Raw genomic sequence first — 22607 nt, forward strand, 5'->3', positions numbered from 1 at the left:
GAACACGTGATTGACAAACACAGTGATCTGTATAAGGGGAACACGTGATTGACAAACACAGTGATCTGTATAAGGGAAACATGTGATTGACAAACACAGTGATCTGTATAAGGGGAACACGTGATTGACAAACACAGCGATTTGTATAAGGGGAACACGTGATTGACAAACACAGCGATCTGTATAAGGGGAACACGTGATTGACAAACACAGCGATTTGTATAAGGGGAACACGTGATTGACAAACACAGCGATCTGTATAAGGGGAACACGTGATTGACAAACACAGCGATCTGTATAAGGGGAACACTTGATTGACAAACACAGCTATCTGTATAAGGGGAACACGTGATTGACAAACACAGCGATCTGTATGAGGGGAACATGTGATTGACAAACACAGCGATCTGTATAAGGGGAACATGTGATTGACAAACACAGCGATCTGTATAAGGGGAACATGTGATTGACAAACACAGCGATCTGTATAATGTGAACACGTGATTGACAAACACAGTGATCTGTATAAGGGGAACATGTGATTGACAAACACAGTGATCTGTATGAGGAAAACACGTGATTGACAAACACAGCGATCTGTATCAGGGGAACATGTGATTGACAATGCTAGCGATTAGTAAGGTGAGAAATACTCGATTGACATTGACACCGATCCGATCAAAACATATCATGTCTCTGAGGACACACGCAACAAAGAATGTTAAATGGGGGCTCCCTTACACTAACAAAGCGCAACTCAATGTGCCCAGCTGTCATAGATTAAACCTTCCTATTTCAAACTGATGTCAGAGCAGGGTGTCGTGCGAGGAGAAATAAAACAGGATTGGGTAGTATTTATTCACGTTTGGCTTTTGGCTTCTGAACAGTTCTTCTACAACAGAAGCGGCACGACTTCCAAATAAGGAAAATACACACATGGAAGATGAACACGACAAGCCCGATGACGTCCAGACACAAATATTGATACAACGGCATGTCCTGACAATACGACCTCAGATGGGCGCCGCCATATTTGAGCACGTGTTCTATCCAGTAAACAGCTTCATCTTTGGGACTTCTTTCCCGGAGCTTCGTGATTTCCGCAGCTTTCTTGATTTTCTGTGAGTAGGAAGAATTCTGAATAACCTCATTGATGTTGGATACCAAGTCATCAACAGTAAACGTTTTCAAATCCATCGCGATACCGAATCCAAAGTAACCTAACTTCTTGGCATTATAGGGCTGCTCAGCAAACATGGGGAAACCAATCATGGGAACTCCGTTCAAGAAAGCCTCGTTTTGACCATTGGCCCCACAGTGGGTTATAAACAATTTAGTGTTCGGGTGGGCGAGAAGATCCGACTGCGGCATCCAGTTAGTTAACAAAATCTTAGGTCCCAAATTTACCTTTTCATCCGTTTTGAAGATGTACTTATAGGTGGTTTTAGAAAATGCCTCCAGTAGCTTCTTGGATATTACATCCGGAAGACTTTTCACATTACTTCCGAAGGAAACAATGACCACGCCCTCTTTCGTTCCGTCCATGAACTTCTTGTACGTCTCGGGAAGGGGTTTGGGCGCAGACGCGGACAGAGATCCAATCTCCATGACGTTGGGCAACTTGGCGCTGTTGTAGTTTAGGAATGGTTCCTGATCAATGAGCCACAGCCAGGCTTTAGTTGTCAAAGATTCCATAGAGATGTACGGCTTCTCTGGGGCGTACGTTGCGACGCATCCGTAGAAGGAGAAGGGGTCGTATACGTATACGTGTACCGTCAAAAGGATCACATTTGCAACACGTGTCCAAAAGTCCATGTCTTCTGACCATGGAAAGATTGGATATGGAAGTGCGGAGGGGACAAAAGGAGTCCGGCTGGCATGGGGTTCGAACGCTGCCCCCATGAAGACAAACGGCACGTCCAACTTATATGCCATTATGGCCAGCATCCTTGGCAAAGGGATGATGTCAAATATAATCAAATCGAAATGTAGATCAGATAGAGCTTTAAATAGCTTCTCGTCCTTCAGTATAAGATCACACACTTGCATCCCAACCTCGAATGGTGGAGGTGCGCTGGTTTCATTGAGGTAATCAGAAATGACACGATCGATTAGCTTCTCCTTAATGTTGTAGTCATCTACGGATTCATATTTCAGAATATTGACGCCCGGTAACTGCATGCCCTTGTGATTGGCCAGTTCAGTTGGAAGAGCATTCCATACCACGTGACCACGTGATGCTAGCTCTGTGGCCACGTTCAGAGAGCCCCGGATGTGACTATATAACGGAAAAAATAGGAAGAGGATATTGGCGGCTTCCAGGTTCGATACACAAACAAGAAACAGAAGGACAATTCCGGTTCGTGGTCCCATCTCGGTAACAGTGATATCGACGTTGCCTGCAAGAAATGTAGAAAAGACAGTGAGTGAGTGAGTGAATTCTTTGTTGTCCCTCCTTTGGTCAGTATTTCAATTATACCCAGTGTTTAAAATACCCACCTGCCCGACAATATATTTTCCTGAGGGACGGTCAGATTTGAAAAGTTGCAGGCCCGATGGTCGGGTTATTATTGTATTCCCTAAATTACCTCAGCATTCTAGTTTTAATTCAATGTAAGAGGAAAATTAACTGTAAACGTTAAACACATTATTGATGAATACAATTTCAATGAGTAAAAGTTTCTAAGTTTACAATCCACAAGTTTATTGTTATTTTCTGAGAACTGACATTAAACAGTACAATTCTAATGTTTACAATTTTCTCACTTTTGTTAGTCAAGTCTTATCTGGTCTGGCTTTGCAAAGATGCCAGTCCGGTGGTCTGACTGAAATTTAGGGAATTTTATATACTGTTATATCACGTGTCAGGGGGGCACGGGTGGCCCAGTCGTCTAAGGCGCCGCGATTCGCTGTGCAGAGTCGCGTCCCTTGGGCACGCCAGAAACCTATGATTGTGGGTTCGAATCCCGGTTCGCCCCAATTATGTTTCTAGGTTTGTCAGCACCATACCCGTGCTCGTGGGTTTCACTGAAGTGGTAAACGTCCGAGACCTGCATCACTTCGGTCTTTCCTCCCACATTAAGCTGACACGCCGTGATATAACTGGAATACTGTTAAAAGCGGCGCTAAACCCAACTCACTCACTCACGCGTCAGTTTGTGTGGGAGCTAGCATAGTCGCCTTGTACGGCAAGCATGGGTTGCTGAAGACCTATTCTACCCCGGATCTTCATGGGTCGGTTATGGTTCGCACTTTCATGGCACAAGTTCCGATTCTACCCGAATCGCTGCCTTGGTTCATGCATTTCATCGTATCCCATTGCGTGGATCGATGTTCATGATATCAATCACTGGAACGTCTGGTCCAGACTCGATTATTTACAGACCGCCGTCATATAGCTGGAATATTGCTGAGTGCGGCGTTAAACAACAACCAACCAATCATTCAACTATTTGTTTCAAAGATATATTATTTTATGTCTGCTTCATTTACTTCTGTCAGCGAGGAAGTCACATGATCATATGCAAGGTGAATATGTTGGTTGGTTTGTTGTTTAACGCCGCCCTCAGCAACAGGTTCCGAGTGGTATGTACAGTTATACCCCTAGCTACTTCAATCCCGGTATCTGGCAATACTCCTACAGTTCCTCAAACATCCCACGACGAAGTGATATAACTGTCAATATCCACTATAATTATAACGGCAATGTATGTCACTTTGCTCGTCACGGTGCTCGTTTCATGACTAACTCTCCAGCAATTGTACGTCGGGCGCAGAATGTCACGTGACCTGGTAGCCCAAATGTTTGGTCGTCGTCACATGATGCTGAATCAATTATATTAAATATATTTGCAATATGAATAGTGGTATTTTAGCCGCTGTCTGTTTGCTAATTTAAGCCCTAAAGAGCGGAACCAGTTAGAGTGTGAGAAGTACGACTGATATAAGACGAGTAACGGGTGACAGGTTAGGTAAGCTAGCTCTTAGTCTGGTAAAATAACCAGTAAATGCAATTCTGATCACAATCCTACCTGTCGACCACAGACGCCTGCATCACCTTGCAAATTTCAATGGACCTACCAACAAAGAAGCGGGCTGTCATGTGATACGACTGGCCAAGTAAGGGGTGTTCTCAAAGGTTATTTGATCAATAATTTCACAATTTCTGCTTATGACCAACTTTATGCCTTCGCAAAAAGAAAATCGGTGGATAAAACCTTTGAGGTGGTTATCAGAAGCTCCACCACTCGCGGCCTGAAGTAAACTAAATATAGTCGCTGACATTTGAGACGACCTATGCCCGACATTAAAAAGGGGAAGCTAGTGCAGCAAAAGCCGTATTGCGACACAGCTCGGGGAAGGTTTTAACCTTGATATTTCAGCAAAATCACCGTGTGTCAGCTTGATGTGGGAGGCTAGAGTGAGTGAGTGAGTTTGGTTTTACACCGCTTTTAGCAATATTCCAGCAACATCACGGCGGGGACACCAGAAATGGGCTTCACACATTGTACCCATGTCGGGAATCGAACCCGGGTCTTCGGCGTGACGAGCGAACGCATTAACCACTAGGCTACCCGACCGCCCTATGTGGGAGGCTAGAACCAGGTATCCTGTGTACTAGACGTGTGCACTTTGGTGAAACCTATCGGAATGGTACATGCAGACCAAGAACCATAATTGGTTGAATCTGGGATTCGAACCCGATACAGCATAAACGGACCCCGATACAGCATAAACCCATCTGATACACAATACATATAGGTGCACGGACCCCGATACAGCATAAACACACCTGACACACAATACATATAGGTGCACGGACCCCGATACAGCATAAACACACCTGACACACAATACATATAGGTGCACGGACCCCGATACAGCATAAAAACACCCGACACACAATACATATAGGTGCACGGACCCCGATACAGCATAAACACACCTGACACACAATACATATAGGTGCACGGACCCCGATCCAGCATAAACAAACCTGACACACAATACATATAGGTGCACGGACCCTGATCCAACATAAACCCACCTGACACACAACACATATAGGTGCACGGACCCTGATACAGCATAAACACACCTGACACACAATACATAGAGGTGCACGGACCCCGATACAGCATAAACACACCTGACACACAATACATATAGGTGCATTGACCCCGATACAGCATAATTCCACCTGACACACAACACATATAGGTGCACGGACCCCGATACAGCATAAACCCACCTGACACACATTACACATAGGTGCACGGACCCCGATACAGCATAAACACACCTGACACACAATACATAGAGGTGCACGGACCCCGATACAGCATAAACACACCTGACACACAATACATATAGGTGCACGGACCCCGATACAGCATAAACACACCTGACACACAACACATATAGGTGCACGGACCCCGATACAGCATAAACCCACCTGATACCCAACACATATAGGTGCATGGACCCCGATACAGCATAAACACACCTGACACACAACACATATAGGTGCATGGACCTCGATACAGCATAAACCCACCTGACACACAATACATATAGGTGCACGGACCCCGATACAGCATAAACACACCTGACACACAATACATATAGATGCACGGACCCCGATACAGCATAAACACACCTGACACACAACACATATAGGTGCATGGACCCCGATACAGCATAAACACACCTGACACACAATACATATAGGTGCACGGACCCCGATACAGCATAAACACACCTGACACACAACACATATAGGTGCACGGACCCCGATACAGCATAAACACACCTGACACACAATACATATAGGTGCACTGACCCAGATACAGCATAAAACACACCTGACACACAATACATATAGGTGCACGGACCCCGATCCAGCATAAACACACCTGACACACAATACATATAGGTGCACGGACCCCGATACAGCATAATTCCACCTGACACACAACACATATAGGTGCACGGACCCTGATACAGCATAAACCCACCTGACACACAATACACATAGGTGCACGGACCCCGATACAGCATAAACACACCTGACACACAATACATAGAGGTACACGGACCCCGATACAGCATAAACCCACCTGACACACAATACATATAGGTGCACGGACCCTGATACAGCATAATTCCACCTGACACACAACACATATAGGTGCATGGACCTCGATACAGCATAAACACACCTGACACACAATACATATAGGTGCACGGACCCTGATACAGCATAAACCCACCTGACACACAATACATATAGGTGCACAGACCCCGATACAGCATAAACACACCTGATACACAATACATATAGGTGCACGGACCCCTATACAGCATAAACACACCTGACACACAACACATATAGGTGCATGGACCTCGATACAGCATAAACACACCTGACACACAACACATATAGGTGCACGGACCCCGATACAGCATAAACACACCTGACACACAATACATATAGGTGCACGGACACCGATACAGCATAATTCCACCTGATCCACAATACATATAGGTGCACGGACCCCGCTACAGTATAAACCCTCCTGGCACACAATAGATATAGGTGCACGGACCCCGATACAGCATAAACACACCTGATACACAATACATATAGATGCATGGACCCCGATACAGCATAAACACACTTGACACACAATACATCTAGGTGCACGGACCCCGATAGAGCATAAACCCACCTGACACATGCACAATACATATAGATGCACGGACCCCGATCCGGCATAAACCCACCTGATACACAATACATATAGGTGCATGGACCCCAATACAGCATAAACCCATCTGACACATGCACAATACATATAGATGCACGGACCCCGATAGAGCATAAACACACCTGACACACAATACATATAGATGCACGGACCCCGATACAGCATAAACCCATTGATACACAATGCATATAGGTGCACGGACCCAGATACAGCATAAACCCACCTGACACACAACACATATAAGTGCAGGGACCCCGATCCAGCATAAACCCACCTGATACACAACACATATAGGTGCACGGACCCCGATACAGTATAAACTTACCTGACACACAATAGATATAGGTGCACGGACTCCGATCCAGCATAAACCCACCTGACACACAACACATATAGGTGCACGGACCCCAATACAGCATAAACCCACGTGACACACAATACACATAGGTGCACGGACCCCGATACAGCATAAACACACCTGATACACAATACATATAGGTGCACGGACCCTGATACAGCATAAACACACCTGATACACAATGCATATAGGTGCACGGACCCCAATACAGCATAAACCCACCTGACACACAATACACATAGGTGCACGGACCCCTATACAGCATTAACACACCTGATACACAATACATATAGGTGCACGGACCCCGATACAGCATAAACACACCTGATACACAATGCATATAGGTGCACGGACCCCGATACAGCATAAACACACCTGACACACAATACATATAGGTGCACGGACCCCGATACAGCATAAACACACCTGATACACAATACATATAGGTGCACGGACCCCGATACAGCATAATTCCACCTGACACACAATACATATAGGTGCACGGACCCTGATACAGCATAAACACACCTGACACACAATACATATAGGTGCACGGACCCCAATACAGCATAAACACACCTGATACACAATACATATAGATGCACGGACCCCGATACAGCATAAACACACCTGATACACAATGCATATAGGTGCACGGACCCCGATACAGCATAAACACACCTGACACACAATACATATAGGTGCACGGACCCCGATACAGCATAAAAACACCCGACACACAATACATATAGGTGCACGGACCCCGATACAGCATAAACACACCTGACACACAATACATATAGGTGCACGGACCCCGATCCAGCATAAACAAACCTGACACACAATACATATAGGTGCACGGACCCTGATCCAACATAAACCCACCTGACACACAACACATATAGGTGCACGGACCCTGATACAGCATAAACCCACCTGACACACAATACATAGAGGTGCACGGACCCCGATACAGCATAAACACACCTGACACACAATACATATAGGTGCATTGACCCCGATACAGCATAATTCCACCTGACACACAACACATATAGGTGCACGGACCCCGATACAGCATAAACCCACCTGACACACATTACACATAGGTGCACGGACCCCGATACAGCATAAACACACCTGACACACAATACATATAGGTGCACGGACCCCGATACAGCATAAACACACCTGACACACAACACATATAGGTGCACGGACCCCGATACAGCATAAACCCACCTGATACCCAACACATATAGGTGCATGGACCCCGATACAGCATAAACACACCTGACACACAACACATATAGGTGCATGGACCTCGATACAGCATAAACCCACCTGACACACAATACATATAGGTGCACGGACCCCGATACAGCATAAACACACCTGACACACAATACATATAGATGCACGGACCCCGATACAGCATAAACACACCTGACACACAACACATATAGGTGCATGGACCCCGATACAGCATAAACACACCTGACACACAATACATATAGGTGCACGGACCCCGATACAGCATAAACACACCTGACACACAACACATATAGGTGCACGGACCCCGATACAGCATAAACACACCTGACACACAATACATATAGGTGCACTGACCCAGATACAGCATAAAACACACCTGACACACAATACATATAGGTGCACGGACCCCGATCCAGCATAAACACACCTGACACACAATACATATAGGTGCACGGACCCCGATACAGCATAATTCCACCTGACACACAACACATATAGGTGCACGGACCCCGATACAGCATAAACCCACCTGACACACAATACACATAGGTGCACGGACCCCGATACAGCATAAACACACCTGACACACAATACATAGAGGTACACGGACCCCGATACAGCATAAACCCACCTGACACACAATACATATAGGTGCACGGACCCTGATACAGCATAATTCCACCTGACACACAACACATATAGGTGCATGGACCTCGATACAGCATAAACACACCTGACACACAATACATATAGGTGCACGGACCCTGATACAGCATAAACCCACCTGACACACAATACATATAGGTGCACAGACCCCGATACAGCATAAACACACCTGATACACAATACATATAGGTGCACGGACCCCTATACAGCATAAACACACCTTACACACAACACATATAGGTGCATGGACCTCGATACAGCATAAACACACCTGACACACAACACATATAGGTGCACGGACCCCGATACAGCATAAACACACCTGACACACAATACATATAGGTGCACGGACACCGATACAGCATAATTCCACCTGATCCACAATACATATAGGTGCACGGACCCCGCTACAGTATAAACCCACCTGGCACACAATAGATATAGGTGCACGGACCCCGATACAGCATAAACACACCTGATACACAATACATATAGATGCATGGACCCCGATACAGCATAAACACACTTGACACACAATACATCTAGGTGCACGGACCCCGATAGAGCATAAACCCACCTGACACATGCACAATACATATAGATGCACGGACCCCGATCCGGCATAAACCCACCTGATACACAATACATATAGGTGCATGGACCCCAATACAGCATAAACCCATCTGACACATGCACAATACATATAGATGCACGGACCCCGATAGAGCATAAACACACCTGACACACAATACATATAGATGCACGGACCCCGATACAGCATAAACCCATTGATACACAATGCATATAGGTGCACGGACCCAGATACAGCATAAACCCACCTGACACACAACACATATAAGTGCAGGGACCCCGATCCAGCATAAACCCACCTGATACACAACACATATAGGTGCACGGACCCCGATACAGTATAAACTTACCTGACACACAATAGATATAGGTGCACGGACCCCGATCCAGCATAAACCCACCTGACACACAACACATATAGGTGCACGGACCCCAATACAGCATAAACCCACGTGACACACAATACACATAGGTGCACGGACCCCGATACAGCATAAACACACCTGATACACAATACATATAGGTGCACGGACCCTGATACAGCATAAACACACCTGATACACAATGCATATAGGTGCACGGACCCCAATACAGCATAAACCCACCTGATACACAATACACATAGGTGCACGGACCCCTATACAGCATTAACACACCTGATACACAATACATATAGGTGCACGGACCCCGATACAGCATAAACACACCTGATACACAATGCATATAGGTGCACGGACCCCGATACAGCATAAACACACCTGACACACAATACATATAGGTGCACGGACCCCGATACAGCATAAACACACCTGATACACAATACATATAGGTGCACGGACCCCGATACAGCATAAACAAACCTGACACACAATACATATAGGTGCACGGACCCTGATACAGCATAAACACACCTGACACACAATACATATAGGTGCACGGACCCCAATACAGCATAAACACACCTGATACACAATACATATAGATGCACGGACCCCGATACAGCATAAACACACCTGATACACAATGCATATAGGTGCACGGACCCCGATACAGCATAAACACACCTGACACACAATACATATAGGTGCACGGACCCCGATACAGCATAAACACACCTGATACACAATACATATAGGTGCACGGACCCCGATACAGCATAATTCCACCTGACACACAATACATATAGGTGCACGGACCCCGATACAGCATAAACACACCTGACACACAATACATATAGGTGCACGGACCCCAATACAGCATAAACACACCTGATACACAATACATATAGATGCACGGACCCCGATACAGCATAAACACACTTGACACACAATACATCTAGGTGCACAGACCCCGATACAGCATAAACCCACCTGACACACAATACATATAGGTGCAGGGACCCCGATCCAGCATAAACCCACCTGATACACAACACATATAGGTGCACGGACCCCGATACAGTATAAACTTACCTGACACACAATAGATATAGGTGCACGGACCCCGATCCAGCATAAACCCACCTGACACACAACACATATAGGTGCACGGACCCCGATCCAGCATAAACCCACCTGACACACAATACACATAGGTGCACGGACCCCTATACAGCATAAACACACCTGATACACAATACATATAGGTGCACGGACCCCGATACAGCATAATTCCACCTGATCCACAATACATATAGGTGCACGGACCCCGCTACAGTATAAACACACCTGGCACACAATAGATATAGGTGCACGGACCCCGATACAGCATAAACACACCTGATACACAATACATATAGATGCATGGACCCCGATACAGCATAAACACACTTGACACACAATACATATAGGTGCACGGACCCCGATAGAGCATAAACCCACCTGATACACAATACATATAGATGCATGGACCCCGATACAGCATAAACACACTTGACACACAATACATATAGGTGCACGGACCCCGATAGAGCATAAACCCACCTGACACATGCACAATACATATAGATGCACGGACCCCGATCCGGCATAAACCCACCTGATACACAATACATATAGATGCACAGACCCCGATACAGCATAAACACACTTGACACACAATACATCTAGGTGCACAGACCCCGATACAGCATAAACCCACCTGACACACAATACATATAGGTGCAGGGACCCCGATCCAGCATAAACCCACCTGATACACAACACATATAGGTGCACGGACCCCGATCCAGCATAAACCCACCTGACACACAACACATATAGGTGCACGGACCCCAATACAGCATAAACCCACCTGACACACAATACACATAGGTGCACGGACCCCGATACAGCATAAACACACCTGATACACAATACATATAGGTGCACGGACCCCGATACAGCATAATTCCACCTGATCCACAATACATATAGGTGCACGGACCCCGCTACAGTATAAACACACCTGGCACACAATAGATATAGGTGCACGGACCCCGATACAGCATAAACACACCTGATACACAATACATATAGATGCATGGACCCCGATACAGCATAAACACACTTGACACACAATACATATAGGTGCACGGACCCCGATAGAGCATAAACCCACCTGACACATGCACAATACATATAGATGCACGGACCCCGATCCGGCATAAACCCACCTGATACACAATACATATAGGTGCATGGACCCCAATACAGCATAAACCCATCTGACACATGCACAATACATATAGATGCACGGACCCCGATAGAGCATAAACACACCTGACACACAATACATATAGATGCACGGACCCCGATACAGCATAAACCCATTGATACACAATGCATATAGGTGCACGGACCCAGATACAGCATAAACCCACCTGATACACAACACATATAGGTGCACGGACCCCGATACAGTATAAACTTACCTGACACACAATAGATATAGGTGCACGGACCCCGATCCAGCATAAACCCACCTGACACACAACACATATAGGTGCACGGACCCCAATACAGCATAAACCCACCTGACACACAATACACATAGGTGCACGGACCCCTATACAGCATAAACACACCTGATACACAATACATATAGGTGCACGGACCCCGATACAGCATTAACACACCTGATACACAATACATATAGGTGCACGGACCCCGATACAGCATAAACACACCTGATACACAATGCATATAGGTGCACGGACCCCGATACAGCATAAACCCACCTGACACACAATACACATAGGTGCACGGACCCCTATACAGCATAAACACACCTGATACACAATACATATAGGTGCACGGACCCCTATACAGCATTAACACACCTGATACACAATACATATAGGTGCACGGACCCCGATACAGCATAAACACACCTGATACACAATGCATATAGGTGCACGGACCCCGATACAGCATAAACACACCTGACACACAATACATATAGGTGCACGGACCCCGATACAGCATAAACACACCTGATACACAATACATATAGGTGCACGGACCCCGATACAGCATAATTCCACCTGACACACAATACATATAGGTGCACGGACCCCGATACAGCATAAACACACCTGACACACAATACATATAGGTGCACGGACCCCAATACAGCATAAACACACCTGATACACAATACATATAGATGCACGGACCCCGATACAGCATAAACACACTTGACACACAATACATCTAGGTGCACAGACCCCGATACAGCATAAACCCACCTGACACACAATACATATAGGTGCACGGACCCCGATACAGCATAAACCCACCTGACACACAATACACATAGGTGCACGGACCCCGATACAGCATAAACACACCTGACATACAATACATATAGGTGCACGGACCCCGATACAGCATAAACCCACCTGACACACAATACACATAGGTGCACGGACCCCGATACAGCATAAACCCACCTGACACACAATACATATAGGTGCACGGACCCCGATACAGCATAAACCCACCTGACACACAATACACATAGGTGCACGGACCCCTATACAGCATAAACACACCTGATACACAATACACATAGGTGCACGGACCCCGATACAGCATAAACTTACCTGATACACAATACATATAGGTGCACGGACCCCGATACAGCATAAACACACCTGATACACAATACATATAGATGCACGGACCCCGATACAGCATAAACACACCTGATACACAATACATATAGATGCACGACCCCGATACAGCATAAACCCACCTGATACACAATACATATAAGTGCACGGACCCCGATACAGCATAAACCCACCCGACACACAATACACATAGGTGCACGGACCTCGATACAGCATAAACACACCTGACACACAATACATATAGATGCACGGACCCCGATACAGCATAAACCCACCTGATACACAATACATATAGGTGCACGGACCCCGATACAGCATAAACCCACCCGACACACAATACATATAGATGCACGGACCCCGATACAGCATAAACCCACCTGATACACAATACATATAGATGCACGGACCCCGATACAGCATAAACCCACCTGATACACAATACATATAGATGCGCGGACCCCGATACAGCATAAACCCACCTGATACACAATACATATAGATGCACGACCCCGATACAGCATAAACCCACCTGATACACAATACACATAGGTGCACGGACCCCGATACAGCATAAACCCACCTGATACACAATACATATAGATGCACGGACCCCGATACAGCATAAACCCACCTGATACACAATACATATAGATGCACGGACCCCGATACAGCATAAACCCACCTGATACACAATACATATAGATGCACGGACCCCGATACAGCATAAACCCACCTGATACACAATACATATAGGTGCACGGACCCCGATACAGCATAAACCCACCTGACACACAATACACATAGGTGCACGGACCCCGATACAGCATAAACACACCTGACACACAATACATATAGGTGCACGGACCCCGATACAGCATAAACCCACCTGACACACAATACACATAGGTGCACGGACCCCGATACAGCATAAACCCACCTGATACACAATACATATAGATGCACGTAGTGAGTGCATGTTGTCACACACTGCAGTCAGAATATTACAGTCCTATCACGTCAGCCTGTAAATAATGTCTGGACCAGACAAACCAGTGATTCGAAACATTATCACGACCCACGCCATAGGGAAGGATGACACGGAACAGCATATCTGATAACACGATACATCATATAATTAAACTTTTTATTTTAGAAAAACTGAAGGTATCTTTTGTCGGTGAAATAAACATTCACTCTACAAATCATACAAAGATACAAAAGAAATTGAAATTATATTTCCCTGTTTAAATATTCAGCTAACCTGGAACATTCTCACTGACAGTTTCCCCAGCCACACCACGTTTACACAGCGAGTGAGTGAGTGACTTGCGTTTTACGCCGCTATTAGAATTAGCGCAGCAATATCAACCTCGAACACCAGAAATCATGAGCTTCACAAATTGTGCCCATGTCGGGAATCAAACCCGGGCCTTCGGCGTCACAAGCAAACGGTTATCTACTGTACTACCGCTCCGTCTCCTTACAGTAAGTCACGATATGGCTGAAATATTGACGATATGACTCGCTCACTCACTCCCTGTAAAAAGACTATATTGGATACTTATTCTACTTTTTGTTTTGATTGATTACAGGTTTTCCTACAGCAATAGCTACACAATTTCCATATAAGGAAAATACACATATGGAGGATGAACAGGACAAGCCCGATGACGTCCAGACACAAATATTGATACAACGGCATGTCCTGACAATACGACCTCAGATGGGCGGCGCCATATTTAAGCACGTGTTCTATCCAGTAAACAGCTTCATCTTTGGGACTTCTTTTTCGGAGCTTCGTGATTTCCGCAGCTTTCTTGATATTCTGTGAGTAGGAAGAATTCTGAATGACCTCATTGATGTTGGATACCAAGTCAGCAACAGTAAACGTTTTCAAATCCATTTTGAGACCAAAGCCATGGTACACGACCTTCATTGAATTATACGGTTGATCCCCAAAAAGGGGAAAACCAATCATGGGAACTCCCTTCAAGAAGGCCTCGTTCAGACCACTAGCTCCGCAATGGGTTATAAACAATTTAGTGTTCGGGTGGGCGAGTAGATCCGACTGCGGCATCCAGTCGGTCAAAAGAACATAAGGTCCAACTTTGACTTTTTTGTCAGTCTTGAATATGTATCGGTAGTTCGTTCGTGAAAGCGCCTCAAGTAACCTTTTGGATATTTCATCAGGAAGCGACTTCACATTACTTCCGAAAGAAACAATGACCACGCCTTCTTTTGATTCGTCCATAAACTTCTTGTATTCAACAGGGAGTGGCTTTGGTTCAGTCGCTGACAGAGATCCAATCAGCTTCACGTTGGGCAGCGTGGCAGCTGGGTAGTCTAGTAGGGGCTCAATGTCGATGAGCCACAGCCAGGCCTTAGCTGTCAGAGATTCCATTGAGATGTACGGCTTCTCGGGGGCGTATGTCGCTACTGGCCTATAGGTACAGAACGGATCATAAAAGAACACGTACAGCACAGTCGTGATGGCATTCGCTACACGCGTCCCGAAGTCCATTTTCGGTGTCCTTGGGGAAATGATGAACGGAAACGCAGATGGAACAAAAGGGGTCCTGCTAACTTGAGGCTCGAAAGCTGCCCCTATGAATATGAAGGGAATGTCCAGTCTGTAGGCAATGGTGGTAAGCATTCTGGCTAAGGGTACAATATCAAATATAATCAAATCAAAATTCAAATCTTTGATTCTCTTAAATAATTCCTCGTCCCTCAGAATACGGTCACATATTTCCGTTATAAGATCAAAAGGCACAGGAGGACCGTTTTCTTGGAAATATGCGTTTATCATGCTGTTGAGGATCATTTGGTCAAAGTCATATTCATCAACAGACTCGTATTTGAGGATGTTGACCCCTGGTGCCTGCATGCCCTTGTGATTGGCCAGTTCAGTTGACAGAGCATTCCATACCACGTGACCATGTGAAGCGAGCTCAGTGGCCACGTTCAAAGATCCCCGGATGTGACTGTATGTTGGCATATACAAGAAGAGAATCCTGGCAGCCTGGAACCCAGGCAGACTCAACAGCAACAACAGCAGGGCCAAGCTTGTTGTAAGTGCCCACATCCTGGATAAGAGATGCCGTCTGCAACATATAAAGATATTAGTCTGCAAAATGTAAAGATATTAGTCTGCAATATATAAAGATATTAGTCTGTAATATATAAAGATATTAGTCTGCAATATATAATGATATTAGTCTGCAATATATAAAGATATTAGTCTGCAATATATAAAGATATTAGTCTGTAATATATGAAAAAATAAGTCTGTAATATATAAAGATATAAGTCTGCAATATATGAAGATATTAGTCTGCAATATATAAAGATATTAGTCTGTTATATATAAAGATATTAGTCTGTAATATATGAAAAAATTAGTCTTTAATATATAAAGATATTAGACTGCAATATATAAAGATATTAGTCTGTAATATATAAAGATATTAGTCTGCAATATATAAGATATTAGTCTGCAATATATAAAGATATTAGTCTGTAATATATAAAGATATTAGTCTGCAATATATAATGATATTAGTCTGTAATATATGAAAAAATAGTCTGTAATATATAAAGATATTAGTCTGTAATATATAAAGATATTAGCCTGTAATATATAAAGATATTAGACTGCAATATATAAAGATATTAGTCTGTAATATATAAAGATATTAGTCTGCAATATATAAGATATTAGTCTGCAATATATAAAGATATTAGCCTGTAATATATAAAGATATTAGTCTGTAATATATAAAGATATTAGTCTGCAATATATAAAGATATTAGTCTGTAATAAATAAAGATATTAGTCTGCAATATATAATGATATTAGTCTGCAATATATAAAGATATTAGTCTGTAATATATGAAAAAATTAGTCTGTAATATATAAAGATATTAGTCTGCAATATATAAAGATATTAGCCTGTAATATATCAAGATATTAGTCTGTAATATATAAAGATATTAGTCTGCAATATATAAAGATATTAGTCTGTCATATATAAAGATATTAGTCTGCAATACACTCAGCTCAGGGTTAGATCGCTGACTGTGGGTGCTGGCGATTAGATGCATCACTCTGGCAGTGTGGGTTCGAACCCCGGACGGGACTCAACCCCAAAATGTACGAGAATCTGTACTTTACTAAGAAAGTGTTACCCCAAATATAACACTTGTTACATTTGACCACTTTCTAAATGGCATTGTGTGTTCATGGCGTGAGACGCTGCTCATATCAATCACTGGTTTGTCTGGTTCAGACTCGGTTATCTACAGGCTGTCGTCATATATTTGGACTACAAGTGACTGCGACCATAAACAACAAACTTAACAAACAATGTAAATTTGCCTTTATTGGTAGTTAAGCATTATTTAATATTATATATGCATATATTATATATTAGCCCGCGCGTGATCCAGGCCCTTTCGAACTGTGATGAGCGCCCGTGGGGACAGATCAAGGGGGAGGAATTGATAAGATTAGGTGAGATAAGATAACACTATATTATCACGAAGGAAATTTTGGTAACGTTAGCACAAGGTATCAGCTTATTGACAAACACACATACAAATAACTAAGAGCATCGCAAACGTGATTAACAGTAAATGTGGAACTAATAAATGCTCAATAATTATTTGTCATAAAACTTATTACAAAACCTGGTACTAGCCATCTGCCCGAGGCAAGAGAGTTAACTGACTGTAAAAGTCCAGATTCCACCCTCGCCGAACACGGCTGGTATTATGGAGTTATAGTTTGGCTGGAAGTGTCTATGCATAGTCCAATCAAAATCGCGAAACGAAATCGACATTCGGTTCATAAACATGGCGACTGCCTTGCAGGTTTCGGTTGATTGCAGGATTTGCAGAGCACGTGCAGTGTCCATTAATTCCGGGTTTGTTCTTAACATCGGCAATCGTAATCCGGCAAGGAGGAAGAAGTTCATCCTCCAATTGTAAAACATGCGAAATATCGCTTAATATTTTATTTGCTTTATTAACTGTTTGCTCTGTTTATTGTGTATTTTCATTCCGTGCGAGTTTTGAACCAGTGACGGTGCCCAGATAGCTATACTTCTATTACTTCATTATCAAGTGACAATAACAATTGGGGTAAAACATGAGTTAGTTTCCCTAACATCTATGACCATTTCCTTAATTTTCTTGATATTTAAAAACAGATAACTATCCTTACAGCAAGATATAAAATTAGAAATATCATTTCTATACTCAAGTTCTGAATCTTTGATAAGCGATACAAGTGCAGCGTCATCTGCAAATTTTACAGAAACAATTCAACAGAACAACGGCGACTACAGTCATTTGTGTACAAAATGAAAAGATGGGCGAGATAGCACCATCTTGAGGGGCCCCAGTAACAGTGCGAATAAGAGATGAGCAGGTGCCATTAACGGTGACGAACTGTGGCCTGTTTAAACAAAGATTTGACCCATTTGACAATATTTGTGTTAACACCCATGTTGTTCAGCTTTTGCATAAGTACGTGAGGTTGTATGGTATTGAGAGCAGATGAAAAACATCGACGAACAATATTCTTACATTCGATTTACCGTTATCTGGACGGCCTGAGATTTTCTGCAGGACAGTCTGTGGTGCGTCCTCGACACCTCTGTCGGGTCTATATACAAATTGCAAAGGACTATAAATATACTGATAATCTCTTGATAATGCGTTCAAGGCATTTCCTAGGTATTGAAGTTAAATCCCCAGGGCGATAATCATTGTATAACTTGGGTTTTGCTTTTTAGGAACAGATACAGAGTTAGAACGTTTCCAAAATAGAGGAACGTGATGGGAATCTAATGAAGCTTGTAAAAGCTTTTAAATATGCCGCACAACTGTTCACTGCATTCATTAAATACATTAAATATATAAATTACCTGGGCCGCATGCCTTGTTTGTTTGTTGTTTAACGCCGCAATCAGCAATATTCCAGCTACATGCGGCGATGTGTAAATCATCGATTCTGGACCAGACAATCCAGGGATTGTCATCATGAGCATCGATCCACGCAATTGGGATACGATGACATGCATCAACCAAGTCAGTGAGCCTGACCACCCGATCCCGTTAGTCGGTTCTTACGACAAGTATAGTTGCCTTTTACGGCAAGCATGGGTTGCTGAAGACCTATTCCAACACAGATCTTCACGGGTCGCATGCCTTGCGTACAATCTCATTAAAATAAGATCTTAGTTCTCGCTATCGCTAAACAAAGATCTGAGGATATCCCATTACGGGTCACGTCAGAACGACCTTTCATCGGACCAATCAAAGCGTCGCTTACCAGATCATGAAAGTGACAGTCGGAATGTGTCTGATCATGCAACCTCGAAAACGTTTACACGTGGTGTTGCGAACGACAGTTACGGCCCGTACGACTGATTCCGTCAAAATTATCGTCTGTCTCTCGCTTCCGTGGGATAAACATTTGAACGTAAAGACGTTGCACAGTCCGTGGGAAGCACTGCCACGCAATCTCAACCATATATTAGACATTCCGGAATGGTCGTTTGTTCAGTTTTCAAACTTTTAATCGAGAACTGTGTCCACATATTTTGCAAGCGTAGCCTTAAATGGAAGTCGCTAGGTTGAAATGAGTGCCGTAAAGCTCGAGAAACTGCTTTCTAATTGGCTGATGTCGACTTCTTGTTAGTCATTTCAGTGGTCTGTCAAAGTTAGCGGAAGGTCGTTCTGACGTGGGATGTCCTGAGATCTTTGATTGGCGGCAGCGAGAACTTACAACTGATTTTAATGAGATTGGCCTTGCGTATGTATAGTGCGCTAAAACATTTAAGAACATTATCATTAGATACGGCTAAGATATCATCCTGCTGGGGGCACTGAATTCAATTTCAACTTTTGAGGAAAAATCATGAGTATCAAAACGAGTATAAGAAGAGTTCAACTCATTTTAGGATTAGAGGAAGTCCATCCGGACCTAATCCAGCTTAGACTTCTCTGTACGCCAGTCCACGGGGTCAACCACACCCCCGGGGCTAGACTTGGCTCCTGTCTGCGCTAACCAGAAGACAGGCGGTAGCCGTGTGTTGGCAAAAAGCGCCAAGCATGCTGCGCGCCCCAACAATGGAACCAGTTAATTGCAGGGACGCAGTATCGAAAGCATCCTCGGGAGAAGGACTTCTCTACTTCTGTACAGAACAAATGATACGCTTGTCACATCCATAACAAACATATATGTTAAAAGAGGGACCGTGTGTGATTAGGGATTTCAACGCCTATAATATGGATATCCTACACTCTTGAGATTGCAGGTTGGACAAATCTTAGTCCTGCACCATGACCGTGGAATATATTTATTTTATGAAAAAATAATCTAGAAATGCATACAAAAGCAAGTCTAGCCAGCTCAAGCTAGCTCTATTCTGAAATCAGGATAGGGATTTTTTTATTTGTTTTAGAGTCAAGAAGGATATTGTGTAATATAAGATTTCAGAGACTAAATGTTAGTCTAGACAAGTCTCTAAGGCAATAATTATTAATTTAAATCATAATTTCTATAGGTTATATAAATTATAAGAACAAGTTACACCTATAAGAGACAGGCGTCCCTAGATGCTCTGTCCGGTTATCTAGACTTGCCTATCACAAGGATTGACTTAATATATACACTGTGGACTTATCTGTCAGTGCAGCCTTGGAGCAAGACTAATGGCAGGCATTCAGAGTGTTCTAAAGTAGTTGAATAAAACTGCAACTATGCCTGAGCCAATCGACTTCTCTACATGCACAAGTTTTTAATGATCAACGGATAACATTTCCGTGGAAAAAATCGCTGAAAGCTATTCTCACAACGAACTACACGTACCTGTTTCCCTACCTTTCTGCTAGAGAAGCGCGCCGAACCTCTCGTGAAGCTGTCGAATTACCCAGAGCGAAAACATTGACAGCTGTCACGTGACACCGCCTAGGGATCTTCTCAAAAGTTATGACACCGAGTATTAGATGTGTTCTGTTTCTGATTGTACTTTGGTCCGACCTTGGTTGGTAAGTCAAGATAAAACGTTCAAATAACAACCATTAACATATACATAATTCATCTCAGGAAATTGTATATCTAGTTATAGAGAAAGCTGCCAACGAATAGCTTTTGAGATGATTCCCGCAAGAAGGTCAAATACGTTGAAGGTGGCGAGTTCACCAATACAAATATTGAGGCGTGTGAATGGCAGGGCGGGGCTATATTCATGGAAATCATTGAATCCACTCCAGGAAAACAGACAGATGTACGGAGCTCCGTAAGGGACACAAACACATCTATTTCTAGCTGCGGTAGCCGTGTCTCTGTGCTGCTCCATATAAACGATTTTGATTTTGACTTGTCGCTACAGAGCTACGGACTGTTCCATGGTGTTTTCCATAATAAATAGGAAGCGATGTGGTAGCCTAGTGTTCACTCGTCACGCCAAAGACCTGGGTTCGATTTCAAACATGGATACAATGTGCGAAGCCCATTACTGGTGTCCGAGGGTGATATTGCTGGACTAAAAGCGACGTAAGACGCAAGTCACTCACTGACTCACTCACTCACTCTATAAACGTGGTGTACATTTGTCAGTGAGAATGTTCCAGACTAGCTTTATTGTTCGCACTATTAAATGTAAACAAAAGTAAAAAATCAGTATCATGTCGCACGAATGCGACTATTTTCTCCAAGGACTATATAAATATACTAATAAAAAAGCGACAAAACCCTTTCCATATTCATAAGAAATCTCTGCCAAAAATAAAGTTGATTGTACTAACAAATGTATGGATCGAT

The 22607-nt window shown here is 43.7% G+C and overlaps 2 protein-coding genes across 3 annotated transcripts; both read right to left on the reverse strand.

Moving 5' to 3' along the window:
- Positions 1-839: 839 nt before the first annotated feature.
- On the reverse strand, positions 840-4106 carry LOC124132057 (UDP-glucuronosyltransferase 2A2-like). 2 transcript variants are annotated; one of them, XM_046495664.2, is made up of 2 exons: positions 4032-4106; positions 840-2399 (listed from the first exon to the last, which is right to left on the reverse strand). In XM_046495664.2, exon 2 carries the CDS (start codon positions 2371-2373, stop codon positions 856-858), a length of 1518 nt encoding a protein of 505 aa, XP_046351620.2. In that variant the 5' UTR covers positions 2374-2399; positions 4032-4106; the 3' UTR covers positions 840-855. The 2 variants fall into 2 exon arrangements, with proteins under 2 accessions (XP_046351620.2, XP_048252443.1); XM_048396486.1 differs by lacking the exon at positions 4032-4106 and adding an exon at positions 2767-2774.
- A 10798-nt stretch (positions 4107-14904) lies between these two features.
- LOC124132058 (UDP-glucuronosyltransferase 1-2-like) lies at positions 14905-21709 on the reverse strand. Its single transcript, XM_046495666.2, has 2 exons — positions 21666-21709; positions 14905-16878 (listed from the first exon to the last, which is right to left on the reverse strand). The coding sequence occupies exon 2, from the start codon at positions 16857-16859 to the stop codon at positions 15336-15338; it is 1524 nt and encodes a 507-aa protein (XP_046351622.2). The 5' UTR covers positions 16860-16878; positions 21666-21709; the 3' UTR covers positions 14905-15335.
- Positions 21710-22607: the final 898 nt, after the last annotated feature.

This window comes from Haliotis rufescens, unplaced genomic scaffold, assembly GCF_023055435.1.
Source record: "Haliotis rufescens isolate VD_foot unplaced genomic scaffold, xgHalRufe1.0.p SCAF_15, whole genome shotgun sequence".
Lineage (NCBI taxonomy): Eukaryota > Metazoa > Mollusca > Gastropoda > Lepetellida > Haliotidae > Haliotis > Haliotis rufescens.

Bases quoted from the DNA above. Each gene is read 5' to 3' on its own strand.
- LOC124132057 (XM_046495664.2), bottom strand. From the start codon at position 2,373: ATGGGACCACGAACCGGAATTGTCCTTCTGTTTCTTGTTTGTGTATCG.
- LOC124132058 (XM_046495666.2), bottom strand. From the start codon at position 16,859: ATGTGGGCACTTACAACAAGCTTGGCCCTGCTGTTGTTGCTGTTGAGT.